Genomic DNA, 22138 nt, shown 5'->3' on the forward strand with positions numbered 1-22138 from the left:
ATGTCGCTTGTCACTTTGCCCCCAGTACCAATTGCAATACCAAATGCGCCTTGAGATGCTGTTTTTTGTCGCGCAATCTATCAAATCTTGCCCTCACTAATGACCCCTACCGAGTCCGTCAAGGCCGGACTGGCTCTACTCAGTCTCGACCGCACTGCCGTCTCTCCTATATTCAAAGTGTGTAAGTATCACCTTTCTCTCTCTCTCTCCCAAGCGAGAGCCCTTCCATCACGGGGGAGCCGGGGAGGGTCACTAGGAAAGACTTACGGGATATATGTGATTCGGTACTCCTCCTCAATGGCGGTGCGCACCTCCTCGGGCAGCTGGCCCGAGACCTTGGTGGCATAGACGCCCTGGACATAGGTATCGAGTCGCTGCCACTTTGCGACCCAGCTCTTGGCCGGGTTGGCCAGGGTGATGAGGCCCTCGAACACCTGCGACGTGCACGAGTCGATGGCGTCCGTGTCGCCCTTGAGGTGGAGGTATTCTTCGCAGTTGGGACAGCCTTCGTGGCGGAACCGCTACGACAGGAAAAGGAAGATGTCATGTCAGCTTTTGGTGGGATATTCGAGATCGATAATAGACAGAGATGAAGACTCACTGTTTGTGTCATGACGATTGAGCACACCATGCAGGCGCGCAGGTAGCGCTGCTGGCCGGGCGCAACAAAGTTACCTCCTCGTTCCATGTTCGCAAGGTCGATCGCGTCCTCGTTCGTCTCGGTACTCTGAGTATGCGCGGCGAGGTTGTATGGGTAATCGGACGGGATGGGGCAGGAATGAGGTGCCGGATCAGGGCTTTCCGTGTGTTACTTGCTCAGTCGTGGGTTGCAGGACGGTAGCAGTCGTCGACAGGAGTGATGTTATTTATGTTCTGGACAATGGCTAGCTAGCGGTATCGATATGCTTCTGAAGGTGGTTTGGAAGGGTACGTAGGTACGAGAGGTACCTGGCTGGCCGACCTAAAATAATTGAGTCCAAGTGGGGCTCAGAATTCCGGGGAAAGCTCAGATTAAAGAAACGAGCCGCAAAATTCACATGTCTGGACAATAAGTGACTGGATTAACAAGTACAACCTCATTCATAATTCTTTTTGACTTGTTTGCCACCAGGGACGAATTTCTTCTCTCTTTCTATCCACCTACACTGCCAAATACCTGCGAGAAACACCAAACTCAAAGTACTTCACACCATGGCTGAGCCAGGTAACACTACAATCACCAGCATCAGCAGCACGGCAGCGACATCAAAATCGCACAAGGCCCAGGAACTGGCAACATGCACCATTAGAGCCCCTCCATTCTCCTACGCCCATCTCGAGGCCATGCGCAAGAACTCGTTAGAAGCCCTGGAGCTCGACGCCATACAGGTGCGCTCCTACTGCTCGGCGGCGCTGAAGCAGTTCCTGGGCGTGTCTGGCCAAGCCATCTCCATTGACATCCTCAAGGTTGAGGGACCTAGTTGCTGGTTGAGGATACCGCGCGATGACTTGAGCGCATTTGCAGCTGCCATCACGGCATGGCAGGGAACCTACGAGGGTGGCACTCACTCGACCTTGAGGGTCAGAGGATGCTCGGATTGGCTGGGCAGCTTGGTCGGAAGCGAAGGTGCTGAGCAACTTTGGAGAGGATGATTGTAGAAATGGTCACATCACACATGCTTCACTCAAGAGAGACCCACATATATACATGACTGGAAGAACAGAGCATCTATGGCTCCGATTCATTATCATGTATCTGGTCTGTCTTATCAGGGTATGTCTACCTCCTTTTCTGTTTCATTCCCTTTGGAGCCCCTGAACGCCAATGCTTCCAGATGATGCAATCATTATATGCAGAAAATTGCCATGCCCATCTCCTCATCATCATCACAAATGCCAAATGATACAGTCAAATACCGGCTATCTCTACGCCATAGACATCAACGAGCTCTGTGCGTATGCCCTGGGAGGGTTGTTAGTTTGTTGTCTCGCGATCAACTAGCATTGGATGGCAACCTACATAGGCTTGATGTTGGGATGGGGCACTGCATCAAACTGGTTGAATTGCAGCTTGTAATCTGGTCCAATGTTGATGTAAGCACCGCGGTTCTCCGTCTGATCACAGTACTTTGGTGCCGAGAAGACTAGAAGAATATTAGTTTCACGTCGTAGTAAAAGGACTTTTGACTTTTGTTTTCATACCAGTAATGCACTTTCCGTCGTGTTCCTCCTCGTAGCCGTCCATTCTGACCTCGTGACTTCGGATAATGGCGTCGAGTCCGTTCCTGTCACAGAATCGCTTCGTAACATCGGGTCCGAACTGCATGCCGACACCTCTCTTGCTAGGTCCGCGGCCAGGAGCTGTCTGGGGGTCAGTCCAGAGCATCTCCATCATAAGACCGGATTGGCCTGGCTGGCGCTGGCTGTGTCTGTTGAGTTTCCGGATATCGTCAAGGGTGATGTTGTCGTCTGAGAAGAGACCTCCGTGGAGGACCAGGTACTTGTCGCCGATCAACGTGGCCAGCGGCAGCGCCGAGAAACTCTCGGAGAATAGCTTGAACACTCTACAAAGTTCATTAGCAGCCGAGCAAAAAGCGCCGACTTCACAGCACAGTCCTTACCGCTCATTGTACTTGGCCTTGCACTCGCCCTCGAAGCCATAAACCTTGTTCATGTCGTCTGTCTCGTGGTTGCCACGGTTCAAGTACAAGCCGTGGGGTCGCAGCCACTTGTAAGCGTACAATAACAAGGCGATCTCGCTCGACCATGAGCCTCGATCGACGAAATCACCATTGAAGAGGTACCAGTGCTTCTCGGCTGGGCGGCCATTCAATCTGAAAAGCTCCAGCAGATCAAAGTACTGGCCTGCAACATTAAGTTAGCACATGCACATATGCATCTCAAGCGCCGCTCTCCCTTACCGTGGGTATCACCGCAGACGGTGAGTTTGACATCATCGGGGATTTTCATTTCCACCATGGTAGCCTCATCATACACAATCTTCTTGACGGCGATGATGATTTGGTACACGTATTTCTTGTGAATCTTCTTGCCGTTCTTGAAACGCTCGATCATGTCGTCGACGAATTCTTGTGTCATTTCGTCTCCCAGCTTGACACCATCGTAGTCGGGCTCGACAACCATGGAGTCCAGGTCGAGGCCTTCGGCAGCAGAGGGCTCATCTTGCAATTCGATAGCGGCGAAGAAGTTGAGCTGGCGCACAATCTTCTGGCACTCGGCAAGCTTAACCTTGGCATCTTTGTTGCTGGGGTCGAGCCTGACGCACTCCTTGAAATCCGGGAGCGCATCCTTTGGCTTCAAGATGGCGGCGTAGGCAACGGCGCGGCGAAAGTAAGCCTGTGGGGGTCGACTGGTGTCAGTGAATAGGTAACCAAGGCTTTGCGCCGGCTTGCGGCACTGGGTGTAGTTGACCAACTGACCTTGACGAGCTTGGGGTTGAGCTCTATCGCCTTCGTTGCATCTGCAATGGCATAACCGTATGCTTCCGACTTGATGTTGGCCTATGATACCTTGTGTCAGTCACGCGAGCACTGTATGTTTGGTGGGTGGCGGGGTCGAGGCTCGCGACGGGCGACGGGCGACGAACCTGGGCTCTGTTCAAGTAAAAGGTCGGCTCCTTGTCATTCAGTTCAATGGCCTTAGTGTAGAGCTCAATGGCCTTGGGCCAGTCGTGCGAAGAAAAGGCCTTGTTTCCTTCATTCTTGAAAGCGACAGCCTGCTCGGTGGGGGATGCCATGTTGGGAGGTTTGCTGGGCAAAGGGTTGGTATAGCTGAAGATAAGCAGGCTGAGCTCGGACGAATCTAGTCAATTTCAATGACTATATTTTCCAGTGTCGCAATGAGCATCAAATAGTGCTGTTGACGGTCTTGTCTTGCACTCCCAGCACCTGATTTGCTGTCGAGAAGGTTGTGGCGACACGCAGAATCGAGACGAGATCGAAGAATGGAAACCCCAAGGCCGAATATTCCAGGCTCTGGAAACTTACCTCCGAACGCGGTTCGTGGGGACTCGGCTAGTAGACAAAATGCTTGTTGGCGGGCGCTCGGTGCCTTAACAGGCCCCCATGAATGGACTTTATCTGAAAATAAAACGCTATGAGCCGAGATCTAGCCGTCTTTGGTCTAGCTTATCTGACTTTAGCGCAACCTCTCCGTCCCTGCGTCGCTGCCGTTCCGTCTCGACCATTTTAATGGCGGGGCATTTTTTTTGTTTATCAATTTGAAGGTTCGCCATGTCTCTCATAGGACCAAAGAACAACTTGTGTGTGTATCTAGCAATGCGACTTTTACTGTAACCTTGCAGCCAGCATTCATAAAGTCTCGCACAGTTTCTTTTCTCTGGCCCCTTTACGGATCACAAAGAGTTTCCACCTAGGGAGGGGGGCATCATGTCAGAAGAGCTCAGGGACGAAGTCGAGGCCATCAACTCCATTTACGGCGATGGGTGCTTAGTCCAGGCCAGCGACGATCCAAGCGTTTACATCTTGACGCCACCAGAGGAATCGTCTTCTCTTCGTATTCAATTCCCGCCTGCGTATCCCGCCGAACCCCCAAGTGTCATTGGTACTAACAGTACTGGAGAACATGGCAGGCGTGGTGATGCTGCGAGGGAATTGTCTCTTTTTCGTGAAGTCATTGGCTCTGTGTATGAACCTGGTATGGTCTGTCTGTTTGATGCCATTGAGGAACTAAAGCGACGCTTGGAAGAATCCGTCGTCCCAGAAGAAGCTGAGGAGGAGGAGACATTTGAGGCCTATGCTGAAGAAGCAGCCGAAGATGCTCAACCCACCCAGGACCTGCTCAACATGCCGGAACCGCCCTGGATTCTTTCGGACCCTTTTGTCGAGCTCAGATCAACATTTCTGGCCCGTTGTGCTCCCGTTACATCAGTGACACAAGCAGAAGGATACGTCCAGCACCTACTTGCCACAGACAAGAAAGCTCGCGTTGCGACTCATAACATGACTGCTTGGCGCATTAAAGGACCAAATGGCACCACTTTTCAAGATTGCGACGATGATGGAGAAACAGCTGCTGGCAGTCGATTATTGCATCTTATGCAGCTTATGGATCTCTGGGATGTAATGGTAATCGTCTCTCGGTGGTATGGAGGTCACAAACTGGGACCACGCCGATTTGCTCTCATCAACCAGGCTGCAAGAGATGCTTTCGTTAAAGCTGGACTCGTGACAGAGCAACAATCCAGCAAGAAGAAAGGTTCCGCCAAATGAGCTTTCCCCCCCAACATTTCAACCGGCTTGCGGCCTAGTATACCAAAGTTGCACCCCACGGAGAGTATAGAGACCAGGGAGTCATCTCTACTCCAAGTTACCCCACATTCGTCCTTCCCGACAATATGGGAGCAAATCACTTTTCAAGCCTCGGTTCTCCAAGGATACCAAACAACTGCCCCGCGGTTATGCAGATCCGCCGCGCGAACTCTTAATGAACATTTCCTTTGCTGCTCACGTTTGAACGACAATTGATCTTCGTTCATTCCCGCAACCTTGAAAATTCGTAGTCTCAATTCAAGACCAGCCTGCAAATAACCCCGGTATTAGCGGAAAACATGGTTGGACCACCACCGCTTAAAGGACTAAAAGTCCTGGAGTTTGCCGGACTCGCCCCAGGTCAGTATAGAGTTCGAATTTGATCTGGAAAAATAGTATACTCATTATTATCAAGGCCCGTTCGCCGGTCTTCTGCTCGCAGATGCCGGGGCCAATGTGCTTCGCATTGACCGTGCAATTCCGGGAAAAACGCATACCCCCGGCGCGAAACTACCACCTACTGAGGACATGCTGGTGCGGAACAAATCCTCTATAGCCGTTGACTTGAAGTCTGCCCACGGCATCAGTCTGATCAAGGAGCTCGCCAAATCCGCGGATATCATCATTGATCCATTCCGGCCGGGCGTCCTAGAAAAACTCGGACTCGGGCCCGACGTGCTCGCGGCCATCAACCCCAGGATTATATACGGGCGCATGACCGGCTTCCGCCGTGACGGGAAATACGCAGCCATGGCTGGCCATGATATCAACTACTTGGCCGTCTCTGGTGTCCTTTCCGTGCTCGGCCGCGACGATGAGAAGCCGCATGCGCCTTGGAATATTCTGGCGGATTTCGCTGGCGGTGGCGCAATGCTCTTTCAAGGTATCCTGCTCGCCGTCATTGCACGTCTGTCGTCGGGCAAAGGCCAAGTGGTTGAGGCAAACATGGTCGATGGGGCCTCGTACCTAACTACATTCCCGCGTCAGGCCCTCAAGACGCCCCTTGGCAACGCGGGCCGTGGCAAGAATGTTTTAGACGGCGGGTGTCCATACTACGATACTTATGAGACCAAGGATGGCAAATACATGGCTGTTGGCGCGCTGGAGCCGCAATTTTACGCCGTCTTGATCAAGGGCCTCGGCCTCGACAAGAGCTGGAACCAGAGGCGGTACGACCGCGCCGTATGGCCCGAGATGAAGCAACAATTCGAGGCCACCTTCAAATCCAAGACACGAGCCGAGTGGGAAGGTATCTTTGACGGCACCGACGCCTGCTGCACGCCCGTGCTGGAGTATCCGGAACTTGAATCCCAGCCGGGTCGCGAGGGTGATCAGCGACCACCCGTCGGACTCAGGGATACGCCCATGTTGGCCGTGACCCAAGGAGTGACGGACCCCAGCGCGCAGGGTCAGGGTCTCGGCGCCCCAGGCAACGGGTACGAGGGTCATCCGCTCAGTCCTGGTCAAGGCGGCGAGGAAGCACTGCAGAAATGGTTTGGCTGGAGCAGAGGGAAGGATTTCGAGGTTGAAGGGGGCGGTCTTATTCTTAAGAGCAAATCTAGACTATGACATAGCAGGGTAGAGTTTTGACAAGTGGGTATGATTAAATCAACACTTTTAATATACCCGGGCATAATGTTGGTGTCAGGTTCCAGGATGCCGCGTACGAGCTACATCTATAATCTGTGCAGGCTTCGTAGAACCGTACACCGAGCATTACATGGTTGTTATGGAATATGAAAAGGAACAGAAGAAGGCCGGCTAGCAAGTTGATTCGTGATCGTGCGATTTATTCATCTGCAACACATCTGCGAGTTCAGTCATAGTAGTGATTTCGTAGTCGCCACGGCACACCGACCGAGCGCTATACTTGCTGTCGTAACACTATCTGAAATATGCCAGCACAATGCTTATGGCTTTCGGCTTCTCAGAGAAAAAAACTCCACCCAATCTCCAAACGCCATCCATGCCAGTCATCCATGCCGTGAGGTATCATTCATTTCGAGTCTAATAAGCAAAAGAAGAGATTCGGTAAACGGTTCGAGTGTTGGTTGAGAACTGGCAATCCTGCAAGGTTTCTCCCAGCTCTTCCTATGAGCTCGCTCCCCCATGATTTGCAGGTGGGATACGAGAGATTAATCATATGAGCAGAGACTTTTTGATCGGCTGAGGAACCGGGCGACCATTGATCGCCGAGCTTTTCCCAGTGTTGGCTTTGCGGATCTTGTCCAGCAGGTGACTGTGAGCAAATGTTAGAAACTCCCGGGCACCGAAATGAGTTAAAGTCATGTCGCTTGAATAGGGACACTCCTGCGAGCCCATTGCGTTCCCCAGTCGTACAAAAGGAGAACAAATGCCAGTGTAGTCAAGAAGGGCGCATGGAGTTGCTCTTGCCACTAGGCCGCGTGGGGACTGGGTGATAATGAACTTTAATGAAATAGGATGGGGGGAAATAGGCATACTTGATCGGTAGATGACCTCGACTTTCCTGCATGGCCAAATTGACCTTACTGAGTTCTCTTTCCTTCATCTCATCGCTAGCCTCTCTTTGGTGTTCGTCGTAATGTTGAGAAATGAGCTCCTGGCCCTCTGCATCTTCAGCGCTTCGGACAATGTAGTCGCAATCAGGCTCCTCGCATATCCATGTGTGATTAGGGCCCGTGGGATCTATTGAGGGTAGAGGCTCAGCCTGAATGATGACACGGGTAAGTGGTTCTCGGGCTGAGTCGCTTTGGTCTTCATCATCCGAAGAATTCGCATCGTCCTCTCCATTTGCGAAGAATTGAGATGTTTTGGCCGTCTTCTTCTGCGGCAGTACCAGATCGTCCATGTCCGTATCATCCTCATCAAACTCCTGGCTTCTAGGCCGTTTCTTTCCACCCAACGAAGGACGCAGACCGGCTGCCTTGCCGCTTGGGCGACCTCTTGGCGGTCGTTTACCGCCAGTCTCAATAGGCGTGCTTTTGACAGGTTGTGGTGCCTTTGCGGCGGGCTTCTTTTGCCGCTTTCGAATGCGCAAAATCTGCTCCTCCGAGATGTGGTCGTATTTTGGCTTTCTACGTCCATTCTGCTTACACCATTTATAGAGCTCACTCTCGTGCCACTCTGGACCGAGGTGGTTGACCAAGTCAGCAGCATGATATTGCAAAACTTCAGCCTTGGCCGCGTAATCCGAGATGCTCAGAGAAGTATAGATTTTGGTCTGCCAGTTGGCGGGAGTCATTGAATTTGGATGTTTCTTTTGCTTGCCACCAGATTCCCAGGCTGCGAGATAACTGTGCCAAACCTCGTCTAGTACCTCGAGAAGTGCATTCAAAGCAGTGTCTTGTGGTTCACTAGTAGATACAGTGGCCTCACTCTTTGCCCGTGCTGGAAGCGTTATTGACTTGTGACCAAAGTCATGCTGGTCGACTTCCATCAGCTCGGGTACTTCGTCAACGGGTTCTGGGGGCGTTTGGTGGGCCTTGGATGAACGAATACGTGCTCCACGAGGCTCTTCGCTTCCCGAGTCAACAGGTTCGCTCCTGCTTGCTGTACCAGCTCTTGTCCTTCTCGGAGCAGAGTCTCTTGAAACAGCTTTCGGGTTACCTCGGGAGCCACGGATATCTGCAGAGCTTGATTTTTGCCGAATGGAGGCTGGCTTTGGTGCCGGTACCTCTGGTGCTGTAAATGTGATGTTTGCAGATGGACTGGGCTTCCTCCTCAATCTTTGCGTAATGTCCTAGTAAGGTCAGCTCAATGTCCACCATTTAACACATTGTCAAGCGGTTGTGCTTACAGGGAACTCGCCGCTCAGCCAAGTGTGAAAACCCGTCCCCTTGGGAAACTGAGCAAGTAGGAAGCCGGCTTGATCTCTACATCTCTGGGTCACTTCCTCCAATGTGGATCCGTCGCCGACGGCAGCAGCATATTTGTAAAGCACATCTTCGAGAGGTAGCTTCACATCTGACAGTCGGAACGTACGCCTCTTTAGCTTGGGATCCTTTTGCGCCTGCTCTTGCATGTCTTCTAGCTCAGCCTCGTATAAATCCAGTACGCTGTAGTGCATAACGATGCCCTGAAACATGATGTTGGCAATGGGCGCATATCGTTCGGATGGGATGATCTCGAAATGGGCACATTGGCCGGCAGCCCAAAGGACAGGCGTTCCTGAATCTTCCTTGAGACCGATTGAGTAGGTGTATGTCCTAGATATTTCGACCCAAATGGATCGAGTTCTTTGGAAGCCTCTGTTCACTGTGGCGCACATGGTGAGCTTGCTATTTTCGCAACCCAGGCCAACAAGACTTACAGTTGCTGCCTTGATCCGGTTCAACAACCATGATGCCGCGAATCATGAACGGCCCCTCGAGATCAACCTCGAGCAAATTGGCCATATGCCCATCCTTGTTGTACACAGCCGCTTCTGTTAACAAGAAACATGGCCAATCATTCGGTTGCGTGCCAGCAGCAGGAGGTCGCACGATCTGGTTTTCTGTTATATATTTGATTGATTGCTCATCAACGGTTGCGACTGTGGATGTCGAGCCTGAGCGAAGGCGTCGTCGTCCGGCCATGGTTTTGCGGGGCGTCGGGAAGGCGTAGGGCCTTATTCATGTATGGCGAGTTGCAAGTGGGAGGTGTTGGAAGTTGAAGACTGGCGGGCAAGTTGAAAGAGGTGCGATTTGTTGATCGATGCCGTAATGGTGTAACGGTCTAAAGCGCGTGGATTCTGGCGTTCATGAAGGCCTGGGCATCTTCATTTCCATTGTCCAGTGGAATCAAGGTTATATGTACGGAGTATGTAAGTGGGAGCTATCGGTTGGTTTGTCGCGTAGAAGCTGGTTCGGCTTTACGCGACAAACACGGACAGGTCGATTGGCGGGGCAGTTGCGGGAGGAAGTCGAGTCGAGGTGATGAGCAAAGTAGACGGTACAAGTTGATTTGCTGCGTTTGTATGCACGACTAGGGATTGTTCCAGTAGCTCTACTTTATCAATCAGGGTGGTGCTAGGTGCAGCACAAGCTTCAATATTTCCAGCAGTTTAACACTTCCTTGTACCTTAGAGGATCCACGCCCCGCAAAGCTTCTAGCGGCTCGGATCCTAATTTTTTTTTTCTGAGTCGCGAAAAGTTCGAATAAGTTTTCCCTCTTCGCGCGTCGCATTCAGTTGCGTCTCAACAATTTTCTGTGTAATACTTGGACATTCGACATACCCGTGTTATCGCAGACGGCGTCACTTGAATCACTTCTTGCAGTGCGATCACTGCGCCTAGTCCGTTCATATTAGTTGCGCCGCGGATGAAAGCATTTAGACTCTTCAAAATGGCGGCATCAAAGCCCGTCCTCGATGGTTTATTTGGTAAGACGAACCCCGGCTTTGGCGCAAGCAAGCAGCACTGACAAAAATACAGCCGTCAACAAGCCTACAGGCATGAGTTCCGCACAGGTCATCCGAGACTGCCAAGAGCAATTCAATCCTTCTACGTTCTTCAAGCCCATGATCGACGAGCAGAGAGCCCAGAGAGGTCAAGAATCAAACACCAAGAAGCGGCGGCGCGGTTATGGCAAGAACGACATCAGAGTCAAGATGGGTCATGGCGGCACTCTGGATCCTCTCGCCACGGGTGTGCTCATTCTCGGACTTGGCAAGGGCACCAAGTCGTTGCAATCATTCCTAGACTGTACCAAGACCTACGAGACGGTCGTTCTTTTTGGCGCCAGCACGGATACCTATGACAGAGTCGGCAAGATTCTCAAGAAGACGTCATACGACCACATTACAAAGCCAATGGTTGAGGAAGCACTGAACGGCTTCCGCGGTAAACTGCAGCAAATGCCGCCGCTTTACTCGGCCCTCAAGATGGAGGGAAAGCCGCTTTACGAATACGCCCGTGAGGGCAAGCCGATCCCGCGCGAGATTGCCACTAGAGAAGTCACGGTAACTGACTTGGAGTTGGTGGAATACTACGAGCCGGGCACCCATGACCACCGATGGCCCGCTGAAGACGCCACGCAATTCGAGAAGAGCTTTGCTGAGCAGGTCTGGAAGATTGAAAAGGACCAAATGACAAAAGAGAAGCGCACTCCCGAAGAAGAGGAGGAAGAAAAGGCGGCGCTGGAGCGCTATGAGCGAGTAAAGCAAAAGGCCGATGAGAGGGTTGACGAACTGGTGTATGACAAGAACAACAAGCGTCACAAAAAGGACAAGAGCCCACCCATGATGATGTCGGGAGCTCTGGGCGACCACCCTCCGGAGAAGAAGCAAGGCAAGGGATCGAACCTGCTCCCGCCTCCGCATGATCCCAACACGCCACCTCCGTGGACCGACAAGGGTCCTCCTGCAGCACGCATTCGCATGACTGTGACCTCGGGCTTCTACGTGAGAAGTTTCTGTCACGACCTGGGAGCCAAGATTGGCTCGAGCGCCATGATGGCCGAACTGTCGAGATCGCGGCAAGGTGACTTTAAGCTGGGCACGGAGAACTGCCTCGAGTACCATGATATCATGAAGGGCGAAGAGGTCTGGGCTCCCCAGGTCGAGGCTGCCCTCATGCAATGGCACGAAAAGTCCAAACCCGGCGCTGCACAGGCACCAAAGAGAGCAGAGCCTGTGACTTCGCCCAAGCTCAAGTCCATTGAGAGCCCGCCAGCCAAGCGCAAGGCCTCCGAGGAGCCTGCGAGCGAGGAGGTCGCACCAAAGAGGAAGAAGTCCAAGTCTGCCTCTCCTCAGCCGCGAAAGAAGACCGAAAAGGACACTGAAGAAGAGTGGAAGGGGTTCGATGACCCCGCAGTTCCGCAACAGGATGGCGCCAAGGCATGATTTAATATATCAGAGCGACATTGAAGTGAAAATGAGATTATTTACAGAAAAAGATGGCGAAGCCGGACCATTTGGTTGGCGTATAAAGATGTTATTGCATAAGCTTGGCGTTGGTAGCGTTTGTCTGGAGTCCCAGGTTGGGAACAAATAGACATCAGATGTGCACTTTTGACATGATTTCATGGTAGATTAATTATCGGGTATCAACTCGAAACTTGAGTTTTCCTTATTATGCATTATGTGACACTGTCCTCATGACTGGTAGCATGATGGGACTTAGACGTGCTAAAAATTTATACAACGTAGATGGCGGATAATCAATCATCAACGCCACGAGGTATCATTACAAGATCAATAGTCATCAAGCAACTTTTTCACTAGGCAACAGATTCCTTTTTTAGAACTTGCCCAGAAGCAAGTTGCCAATCATCTCGCGGCCAGTAACGTAGCTCGTCCTCCAGAGGGTAGGGAAGTCAAGGGTGGAAGACAGGCCATCGGCCAGGCCAAAGAAGAGCATGGGCGGGATCCAGCCACGGGCGTACTCGAGGGCAAAGCAGCCCTCGGGCATCTTGTACTGCTTGACGGTGCCGCGGACGAGGTGGTGCATCGACCCGGCCGGGTAGATCTCGGGGTCGTACTCGCCGGGCGTGTAGGCCCACTGCTCACCCGTCAGGATGTGGAAGTAGTCATCAGCCGTGTGGCGGCCAGTGTGACCCTCGGTACCAATGGCAGTGCCAAAGATGATCAAATACTCTGTAATACCTAGATTTGTCGCATGTCAGTGACTTGAGGTTCTATAGTCGGATAAAAAAGCTGACGGCAAGTGACAAAAAGGCATTTGTGTGCTCTAGGATCAGAAGGAAGGCAACGGAGATATCAACATAATATTGTTTGCGCAATTCAGTTGACAATTGTTTTAACATCCGAAAGTGTTTCGTCATATAAGAGAGCAACACAAGCAGAAAGACAACTTGAGAGATGAGAAGAAGAAGAAAAAGCTTACTGGCATGGATAATGTACATGGCACCCATGGCACCACCGGCATTGTTGAAAATGTACTCTACATCCAAGTTGACATTGTTGGGGTACTTTTCATGCAGCTCCGTGGTGATGTAGCTGACAATGCTCCGCGTGTCGTTGCCATGGGCCGCGATTCCGCGCTTGGCCAGGTCGTGAAGGTGCTCCTTGTCAAAGATGTAGAAGGACTCGAGGTTCTGCTCCAAGAGGTAGACGACGGGCGTCAAGACACCAATGAGGATGGCAATCCAGGTCAGAAGCCGCGTGGAAGCCATTGCGCCTGCGGGATAAAACCTAGAAAACAAACAAAAAAACGTGAAAAAGGCAAAAAATAGGTGTGTAGTGGAGAAGTGCAGGACAAACTTTTGAAAGGGCCCGGAAACAATTGACTTTTTGAACGCCGTCGCGAAAAAGAGATTGAGGGTTGACGATAGGGGTCCTCTTCCGGCAATATCAATACATGATGCTCTAGTATGGCAGGCGGTCAGCAAATTCCCAGCAAATTCCCGTGCCCGGGTCTCCGTCTTCCGGCTCTTACGATCATAACCATTTGCCAAGGGACCAAACAGCTCACCAAGGCTCTAAAAGCTTACCTGCATCTGCCCCGCGGGATCCGTGGGATGGACTGGAGTGGAGACGTCGTCGGTGTTGAAGCAGCTCGAACCACCGATGCTTTTTGCGATTTTAGCGTCTGGCAAGCTCAAATGATTAGCTTTTAGCTGCAGCTATCAAACCAAAGGGAGAAAAATAGAGGGCCAAAAAAAAAAAAAAAAAAAGGTTCCCGTCAAATCGTCTCGAAGACGCACTTTGCAACCATCGCAGCTGTCGACGTCTGCCGTTACGAACAACCAATCTCAACAGACAAGCATCAGCGACAGCGATCATGGCACAAACGATCGCAGTTCCAGGTCAACTTCTCGGGCCCGCAAACAAGTACATAGCTGGCGCCGGCACCCACATTCAGGACTCAAATCTGTATGCGTCGCTCCTAGGCACAGTCGCCATTGAGGAGCCCGAGAAGGCGCCCGGCCCCGCCAAACGCCTGACCAAGATCGAGGCCCTTCAGACTCCTGCTACCCTTCCCACGATATCAGTCTCGCGCTCCGGCATCTCTGAGAAACGTGAGGTGCTGCCCGAAGTTGGGAACATTGTGCTGTGCCGTGTGACACGGATACAGCCCCGTCAAGCGACTGTCGCAATTCTGGTCGTGGGCGAGACTGTGCTCGAGGCCGAGTGGCAAGGCGTCATTCGCTCGCAGGATGTCAGGGCTACAGAGAAGGACAAGGTCAAGATATACGAGAGCTTCAGACCGGGTGATATCGTAAGAGCGCAGGTGGTGAGTAGCTCGTATTCCTGAAAAGGCCTGACTGTTGGCCCTTTTTCGTGATTCTAGCTAACGCGGTTTGATCGCAGATTTCTTTGGGTGACCAAGCCAACTATTATCTTTCAACTGCGAGCAACGAGCTCGGCGTCATCATGGCCACGAGCGAAGCGGGTAACTCCATGTTCCCAGTCAGCTGGAAAGAGTATAGAGACGCCGAGACGGGACTCAGCGAAAGCCGCAAGGTTGCAAAGCCATTTTGAACAGATATGGCCCTCTACCCACACCAAATCCATGATACCATTGACGAACCTTGAAGCGCTTCTGCAATAAGCTGTACTTCTCCATGGAAAAGCAGCTCCGCCACCTTACAATGGCCACGAAGAAGGTATACCATCCAGCTGCAGGCAAACGTCAGGGAACCACATACTCGTCAATTCGTATTCCCAATAGCCTGAGACGAAATGCCATTTTAATGAAATGGCCGAGTACCTAATGTTCCTGGTCTTCTAGACAGGCTGATGAGAGCTCAGCGCCTTACGAGCGCACGGTCCATAAGCCTATAATGACGTAGAAACTGATCTGCACCAAACAACATTAGTGGTACGCAATTATGGGTCTCTGGAGAGGAATATGAAATTCGTTTTCATAAAACAGTCGACTTGAGCCGTTTAGCGTTTCAAGTGAGGAGAGATTCGCGCAACTTGAAGAAGCAAGTTGGAGAATAGTCCAATACTAAAGATATGTAGAAGAGAAAACCACTCAAGGTTGCAAGGTATCCCGAAGCAATTAAGGAATAAATGCGAACACTAAAGCTAAAATAAACTGGGTCAAATGGATAAGTTTCAGCTTCCCGTGTGCGTAGAGTATTGGCCATGTCTTTGGCAAATACGCATTGAATTTCCTCACAAATTGCCAACTTGTCCTTTCTCTCCGTCTGTTTTCGACGAAGCTGTCTGTCATTGAGAAGCAATTGTAACCTTTTCCCGAAGAGGTGACACGAGTCTTCTCAGCACGGTTGACTATATATTTCGTAGTAAGCGTCTGGGATAAAACGGACAATACTGCTGCTGCGTACATGTGACAGGGGTGGTCAAGGATGCCGTGCCTGTGCTACCCGTAAAGCCTTGACAAGCATTGATGGATACATTGAATGAACCATGATGAATCTTGACGTGCTGATGATTCTGCAAGTTGAAACTACTTTATCAAGGTAGAAGGTCAAGTACGTTAATGCAACTCGTCAACGTTATTGAAACTTCACGATGGAGGCCCTTGAACAAATGAAAGCCAAGCCCACTCTTATTTTTAGGTAACTGGGAAATTTGATCATTGAAAGCCCACCTGCTCTTTTTTGGTACCACGGCCAGCTCAGAAATCATGGGGGCCCCCCGGCACTTGTGCCCTGAATTCAACGGTTTACCTACCACCCTGGGACAAGAGAGGCTATGTCAAATCCGCGGCCTTTTTTCTTGCTACTACATTACTCATTGTCTTCATTCCAAGGGTCCTGCTATTTCAAGCTACGTACTTTGTACTCTTACTCCCCTTCAGCGTGGCGGGGGGCGCATCAATGTCCAACAACGTCCACTGCTTCAACAACACGAGGCGCAGCTAATGTATTCCTAGCTGTCCTTGGAGGCGCGGCACGGCGTCTTTTCCCTCTTCCAGTTCAGGCTTCCAATTGATTGATGGTTGGCGGCTGTTCCCAATCCAGTCAACAAGAAGGTTGGAGAGTCTTGGACACGAAAAAAGGGCGGATTTTGGGTTGGATTTTAGACTCCAATGCCCAACCTTTTTTCTTTCTTGATCCTAATTCAGTTTTTTTTCTTTGTTGGCTGTCGCCTTGCCTCTTTGGTGTCCGGTTCAACTTTGATTTTCATTAGACCTCCTTCCTTTTGGTTTTGCTCATTTACTCATTCACGACGATACGATTTGCATACCCAGTAATTTGTTCTCCCACGGCGAGCGAACCGGATTGGATTCTTGGGATAAAGGGAAACATTGCAAGGACTACTCACCACTCGAAATACTGCTCGCGTGGCCACAGTATATACCGTCACTACTACTTACGAGAGCGGAACTCCGGGTGTCACCATTACTCCGAGCACCAAGAACACCTACTGAATCATACCATATACATAATAATACGTCAAAGCGAAAGGCAAAAGGAAGCGATACTCGAAAAAAAAAAAGTACTATAACTACTATATCCTACCAAATGGCACTCGGCCTTCCTGTCACCTCCAGAATGACCGTGAGCCAATCGCCAAAGAAACAACCACCAACCATGGCGGCGGCACCCTGCTGCCCGAACTGCGGGACCTCGTTGGATTCGTCCGAGGTGTCCTCAAACTCGTCCGACCCAACTGCGGCCCTGCTCGCTGCCCAGAAACAGATTGCCGACTTACAGGCGCAGGTTCGGCTGCTGAACCAAAAGGCCGCCGCGGCCGTCGACCGCTGGGCCGACTACGAAGACGAGCTGACCCGGCTGCGCGCCGCCTCGTCGGCCACCAACACGACCGTCACCACGACGACCACGACCGGGGCCTTGTCGGCAACCACGTCGTCGTCGCAATACCCGCCCAGATCGCATACGCCGTCCCAGTCGCAAGGCGCCCTCTCGACCGCCTCGGCCACGAGCCCGCGCGCCAGCTTCCTCAATGCTGGCGCGAGCCGCATCTCGGCGCTCCTGAGCCCACGCAGCAAGGCGGCGGCGGCGGCGCAGCAGCAGCAGCAGAACCTGAACTCGACGGCCGGGGGACCGCGGGCGTCGCTCAGCACGGGCGCGCTCCCGCTCATGAGCCCCAAATCCGGTCTCCCGAGCCCGGCGCCCAGCACCGACGACTTGTTGGAAGCGCTGTCGCGAGAGCAAGGGCTGCGCCTGGCCGCCGAGGGCAAGCTGGATGAAACGTCCAAAGAGGTGGAAGAATTGTCGGCGACCTTGTTCGAGCAAGCCAACGAGATGGTCGCTACCGAGCGCAAAGCTCGGGCACGTCTCGAGGAGCGCGTGGAGGTACTGGAGAAGCGAGACGAAGAGAAAAGGAATCGGCTCGAGAGGCTCGAGGGCGCCATGGGCCGAATAGAGAGAGTGAATCGACTGCTCAAGGACTAAAGATGAGAAATAAATGGGGGGGCCGGATTCGAACGACCGGGCCGGGCCCAGAACGAATTAAATGAAGGGACGATTGAAATCGGCATATATCAAAGGCCGAGGACAGGCACTGAAGAGGAGGGTAGCGCAAAATTTGTTCTCGCCGGCAGCAAATGTTCAGTGTCCTGGACAAACGAGGGAGGGCGTCGACATTGATTTCGAACGAATGTCCATCTACGGTCCAGCGACAGCAGCCTCACGTGTGCCTTGATCACCAATACGAGCAACAGCGGATTTGATTGGGAACACCCCAGAGACATCAGATCGAGTCCCAGATCACGCAAGACGTTGTGTCTCTGCGGTTTATACTGATGTGAAACTATTTGGAAAATAGTGCATTGAGAAAGTGCATCGTGGACACCGCACAGAGTCGTCCTCTGGGTGCAACAAAGAAATGACTTTGGTGTTTCCACGTATAGATGAGCTGGAAACAAAATCCTGTAATCCAGATGGAGAAACGGGCTTGAGTCAAGCCTTTAATGAAGCCAATATCCTGTGGCTTTGGATGCATGAAGTGGTACATACTACACGGACAAGATGGCGCCTTTGAAATGTCCGCTTCTTTCCACATGTAGATGTTGCAAATATCTAGCAACGTCTTTGATGTTTTTGCAGAGGTCAAGATTGTTGTTATTGCAGGATACCCATAGCTTATTCCTAAAGGAAAGCGCCAGACGAACAGTTACACAATGTATAGGCGCACACTTATTGATATAAAACAAGAAAAATTCCAACATGCAAGTTTAATATACTTATAAATGCTCCTGTGACACAAGCAGCGAGTATAGGACTCTTGAGAAAACATCTCTAAGTTGATAAACAGGATTCACTATATCGTCATGGGAGTCCAGTTCAGTCTCATTTATTTCATTGTTACAATAAGGCCGTACAGCACAATGCCTCGAGAGGTGGTGTACAGAGTCTATCACAATGACCACCTAATTGGTACCTTTTGCTAGATATCAATTGACTCGTATCAACTTTTGCTTTTCGTGATTGCCTGAACGCCTTTTCAAGTCAGGAGTAGCTCTAGATGCTAGACACAACTCGCCCCGATTCCAGGCCTATATCCAGCCCGACACATCGCCAGCAACGCTCGTGTGGTGCGTTGCGTACAGATCAAGCTGCTCAGTTGCAGCCGTGCGCTTCGATATTCGATGTTTGGTATTTGCATTCATTCGCATAATTTGGAGACATTCGCTTTGCTCACCTTCCGTCAACATTGTCGACTCAGATAATCGACCTTGTTTGAGATCCTACTACAGTATTTGGAGGATCTTTTGGGTTGAGGCCTTGTGCAGCACAGCGAACCGCGTCGGAACGACTTGTTCCTCTATAGAAACGACGGAGGGTCCCAGATAGCTTAACGCCGGGCTTGAAGATACTCGGCCGCTCGTGCCCATACTTTTTGATCAATCGATGCCTGGCTGTCGCCGAGCGTCTTGATACCGGCATGCAGGGCATCAAAGAATGCGAAAGACACTTGCAAGTCTTTGAAGAAATTCGTGGCAAAGGGCACATACTTCGAAGGAAACTCATCCAGTTTCTTCTGCCTGAGGTCTGCCGACTCCGACGGGTGGACATCGTCGAGATATGTCTTGACAGCAATGCCAAGACCTACATCGTTGTCCATCAGGAATGGAAGCCTAAATTCAGAATGAGTCTTGTGTCCCTTTTCGTTTCTTTGATTCTGGGTTACAACTTACCGTTGGCTGATCTCCAAGTAATCTTCACGCTCCTTCTGACTCTCCGCATAGAGCAACATTGACGTCACGATGCCTTCGATCAGGTCACGGTTTGCTTCTCGGATCGAGGAACTCAATGTTCGATAGTGCAAAAAGTTCTTGCTCAGCGGGCCAGTGTAGCCATTAGCCTCGTGGTGCAACTTCAGCAGGATTGCGCATCTACTGATCAAAAGTAGACTTGCTTTGTCCTCCTCGCTACCGTTCATTGGGAGCCCATTAAGCTCCGAATGCTGGTTGCGCGTGTTGAGCAGTTCGTAACGCAAGAGCTCAAATGCCAGAAGAACCGAGTCGGCAAGGCCGTCGTCGGGATTTTCCTTGATGGTTGGTGCCAAGGCGTCCAAAGACGCTACCAGAGCCTCACCCCAGGCAGTGAGCTGATGGTCATCGTCTACATAGCCACGAATGTGTAGAAAACGCCAGATAGTCAATGACGTAATCAAGTCTGCAGACTCGATGCTTGCCTTCTTCTCCTTGGCCACTGTATCCTTGATAAAGTTGTCATTCTTGAGGGCATTGAGCTCAAATCGAATAGAGCCATGCTCCGCGTCCGGGAAAGACTGCTTGATAGTGGCATCATTGACACTCCAGGTTTTCACTTGATCCAGGATACGATTGCTCACGCTGCGAGTCGGCTCGATCGTGTGAGAGTATTTGTCATTGTACCAGACCTTCATGAAGATTGGCTTAAACGAGATTCCTCTGTTCAAACGCGGGAGCACGAGGCGCAATGTCTGCTCTCGCACATGAATGAGTTGTGTCGTGACTAGCTTCTTATACTCTTCAGACGTTACTCCATCCAATGTAGGAGGAATCATAATTTGGCCGTGCGTGATCCAGCCTGGCAAACGAGCGCTAATCAAGCCAGTGTTGAGATAGTGAAAGAGCTCGGCGGGCAATTGATAGCCGAGATATTCGTAATTGTCCTGAGTGAGCGTATCGAAGTTGTGTACCCGGACGGAACCGTTTTCGTCGATGGCAATGAAATGCTCAATCATCATTCGAGCTTTGCGATACTTGGTCAGCCAAGTCGGGTCTGTTCTCTTGAGAACATCATTGAAAGATCCGCAGAGATTAGCGACTGATTTCTCAGCCGTGCGTAGCATGTTGGCAGCATCGTTGACACTGTACAGTGCGCTGATCTCGAGTAGTGGGGGAAATGGGGGAAGGAATGAGTTGCCAATCATCAACAGCGCATCGATGAGCATAGACTCGCTGCAGCTGAGTCTCTGAGTCAACAGTTTCTTTGAGGTGAGCTTGACTGAGCCAGCCTCCCAGTCGATAGACTTGATGATGTAGTCCTTGATCGGGTACAGTAGCAGTTCTTGCGAACCCAGGATACCTGAGCACTGTTCCGAGTCGAACATATCAAAGTAGGCGAGCTGTAGCTGTGTCAGTCATACGTTCCTCACGGGGCAAACCCCAGACTACAAAAGATTGGCTGGGGGCATTTGTTTACCTGTGCCGAGGCATTGAAAGGCGGGACCAAGAAGTGCAGGCCCCTCTTCTTCAAGAGACGCTGCAGAAGTGGGAATAGATTCGAGATTGGGAATGCTCGTCTGTCTTGGCCAAAGGTCGATACAGCCTGGTTCGCTTCGCCCCTAAAGTACAGGTTCCAGGCCTCGTCTGTCTTGGCTATGGCGGTCTTTCCGCGCTGGACCGTCACTGCATCTTGGCCCTCGACCGGCTGACCATTGAAGATGAAGAAGGGCGTTGTATTGTTCTGTTTCCAAGAGTCAAGATCGGCCTCGATGTGTGTCTCAATACCAGTCAGTCCACCAAGTGCAGGCAGTAGGGGCTCGTGGGTCGGAGGAAAATCGAGAAACTGCTGGAGATAGTAGGATGCATCGACGGCAATGGAAGTATCTTCGAGCTGGGTTATCGGGGCGGTACTGTGTCCATCATTAGCTGTCATGCTATATAGTAGAACAGGTCCATGGGATACCTACAGGTTTTGATCATTGATCCAGTTATCCTCGAGAAGAGCTGTTGCAGATAATGTCAGTTAACGGCCCGAGACATATGACCAAAGAAAATATTGCGCCGTCCAAAATCCTTTCAGTGCTGGTCATGGCGAGGGGTGGGATCGTGTGTTCAGCTTCCGCCGTCGTGGGGAACTGGCAGACGGGAAGTATGTCGAGTGGTGGATCGGAATAGTTGCTGGTGCTCATTGATGACAACTCGTTGGGCTTCTTTGCCGTGATATTAAGCCATTGAAGCCCAACAGAGCTCCCGTGGCGAGATGCAGGTCTCATGAGTGACAGGCAGTGGATTCAACTGACGGTCACATGCAGCAAAGGAGTGGTTGCGAAAGAATAATGTTTTGACTTACAAGGCATTCTGGAATCAAGTATCCAGCTGACGCAAGCCGGGCCGTCAATCAAAGAAGTCAAAGGTCGAAAGGCCAAGAGAATGCCGGCAGGAATGCCAATTGTCCTTATGAAATTGCGCAGCTCAAATGTCCAGGACGGTTACAAACGGTGAGTGACCTGGAGCCGAATGGGGGGTGGGAGGAGCAGAGGTTAGGATGCCAGTTTGCCTAAGCACAAACGAGGCTGGAGCAGCAACGTTGGGACCGTTGATGGGTTGACAGGAAATCGCAACAATGGAAACGACAGAAGAGAGGTGCAGCTCTTGGGAAGCTTGCGGCGAAGTTGCAGTTGCGCCGCCAGAGGGGTGATTTGTGGTCTCTCGGATTCAACCCAGAATGCGGCAACTACCAGGGCGGGTTCACTACTGGCGATCGTAGACCCTTGGAGGTTTGGGTTAGTTAGGAGCAAGGCAAGCTGCGCTCTGGTCCGACTGGAGCTTCCCCCCGTTTCCAAATGGCGC

General features: G+C 51.4%; 11 protein-coding genes across 11 annotated transcripts; 6 read left to right on the forward strand and 5 right to left on the reverse strand.

Annotated features, from left to right (window-relative positions):
• Positions 1 to 135: 135 nt before the first annotated feature.
• On the reverse strand, positions 136 to 688 carry PFICI_09444 (Transcription elongation factor spt-4; the record flags this gene model as incomplete). The annotated part of the gene is made up of 3 exons (XM_007838025.1): positions 136 to 166; positions 268 to 521; positions 602 to 688. The coding sequence occupies 3 exons, from the start codon at positions 686 to 688 to the stop codon at positions 136 to 138; spliced, it is 372 nt and encodes a 123-aa protein (XP_007836216.1).
• Positions 689 to 1191: 503 nt separating this feature from the next.
• PFICI_09445 (uncharacterized protein) lies at positions 1192 to 1632 on the forward strand (the record flags this gene model as incomplete). The annotated part of the gene is made up of 1 exon (XM_007838026.1): positions 1192 to 1632. The coding sequence occupies one exon, from the start codon at positions 1192 to 1194 to the stop codon at positions 1630 to 1632; it is 441 nt and encodes a 146-aa protein (XP_007836217.1).
• Positions 1633 to 1905: 273 nt separating this feature from the next.
• PFICI_09446 (Serine/threonine-protein phosphatase T) lies at positions 1906 to 3736 on the reverse strand (the record flags this gene model as incomplete). The annotated part of the gene is made up of 7 exons (XM_007838027.1): positions 1906 to 1942; positions 2000 to 2123; positions 2182 to 2543; positions 2601 to 2844; positions 2901 to 3336; positions 3420 to 3500; positions 3587 to 3736. The coding sequence occupies 7 exons, from the start codon at positions 3734 to 3736 to the stop codon at positions 1906 to 1908; spliced, it is 1434 nt and encodes a 477-aa protein (XP_007836218.1).
• A 652-nt stretch (positions 3737 to 4388) lies between these two features.
• On the forward strand, positions 4389 to 5231 carry PFICI_09447 (uncharacterized protein; the record flags this gene model as incomplete). Its single annotated transcript, XM_007838028.1, has 1 exon — positions 4389 to 5231. The coding sequence occupies one exon, from the start codon at positions 4389 to 4391 to the stop codon at positions 5229 to 5231; it is 843 nt and encodes a 280-aa protein (XP_007836219.1).
• Positions 5232 to 5569: 338 nt separating this feature from the next.
• On the forward strand, positions 5570 to 6839 carry PFICI_09448 (uncharacterized protein; the record flags this gene model as incomplete). The annotated part of the gene is made up of 2 exons (XM_007838029.1): positions 5570 to 5630; positions 5686 to 6839. 2 exons carry the CDS (start codon positions 5570 to 5572, stop codon positions 6837 to 6839), a joined length of 1215 nt encoding a protein of 404 aa, XP_007836220.1.
• Positions 6840 to 7409: 570 nt separating this feature from the next.
• Positions 7410 to 9826, reverse strand: PFICI_09449 (uncharacterized protein; the record flags this gene model as incomplete). Its single annotated transcript, XM_007838030.1, has 5 exons — positions 7410 to 7509; positions 7733 to 8514; positions 8557 to 8991; positions 9049 to 9506; positions 9562 to 9826. 5 exons carry the CDS (start codon positions 9824 to 9826, stop codon positions 7410 to 7412), a joined length of 2040 nt encoding a protein of 679 aa, XP_007836221.1.
• Positions 9827 to 10574: 748 nt separating this feature from the next.
• On the forward strand, positions 10575 to 12072 carry PFICI_09450 (uncharacterized protein; the record flags this gene model as incomplete). The annotated part of the gene is made up of 2 exons (XM_007838031.1): positions 10575 to 10611; positions 10664 to 12072. 2 exons carry the CDS (start codon positions 10575 to 10577, stop codon positions 12070 to 12072), a joined length of 1446 nt encoding a protein of 481 aa, XP_007836222.1.
• Positions 12073 to 12469: 397 nt separating this feature from the next.
• On the reverse strand, positions 12470 to 13364 carry PFICI_09451 (C-8 sterol isomerase; the record flags this gene model as incomplete). The annotated part of the gene is made up of 2 exons (XM_007838032.1): positions 12470 to 12834; positions 13076 to 13364. 2 exons carry the CDS (start codon positions 13362 to 13364, stop codon positions 12470 to 12472), a joined length of 654 nt encoding a protein of 217 aa, XP_007836223.1.
• A 608-nt stretch (positions 13365 to 13972) lies between these two features.
• Positions 13973 to 14673, forward strand: PFICI_09452 (uncharacterized protein; the record flags this gene model as incomplete). The annotated part of the gene is made up of 2 exons (XM_007838033.1): positions 13973 to 14425; positions 14503 to 14673. 2 exons carry the CDS (start codon positions 13973 to 13975, stop codon positions 14671 to 14673), a joined length of 624 nt encoding a protein of 207 aa, XP_007836224.1.
• Positions 14674 to 16661: 1988 nt separating this feature from the next.
• PFICI_09453 (uncharacterized protein) lies at positions 16662 to 17525 on the forward strand (the record flags this gene model as incomplete). Its single annotated transcript, XM_007838034.1, has 1 exon — positions 16662 to 17525. One exon carries the CDS (start codon positions 16662 to 16664, stop codon positions 17523 to 17525), a length of 864 nt encoding a protein of 287 aa, XP_007836225.1.
• Positions 17526 to 18927: 1402 nt separating this feature from the next.
• PFICI_09454 (uncharacterized protein) lies at positions 18928 to 21645 on the reverse strand (the record flags this gene model as incomplete). Its single annotated transcript, XM_007838035.1, has 5 exons — positions 18928 to 19210; positions 19271 to 20688; positions 20766 to 21198; positions 21256 to 21292; positions 21639 to 21645. 5 exons carry the CDS (start codon positions 21643 to 21645, stop codon positions 18928 to 18930), a joined length of 2178 nt encoding a protein of 725 aa, XP_007836226.1.
• Between the last annotated feature and the right edge of the window lie 493 nt (positions 21646 to 22138).

This window comes from Pestalotiopsis fici, assembly GCF_000516985.1.
Source record: "Pestalotiopsis fici W106-1 unplaced genomic scaffold PFICI_Scf_6, whole genome shotgun sequence".
NCBI classification, from domain to species: domain Eukaryota; kingdom Fungi; phylum Ascomycota; class Sordariomycetes; order Amphisphaeriales; family Sporocadaceae; genus Pestalotiopsis; species Pestalotiopsis fici.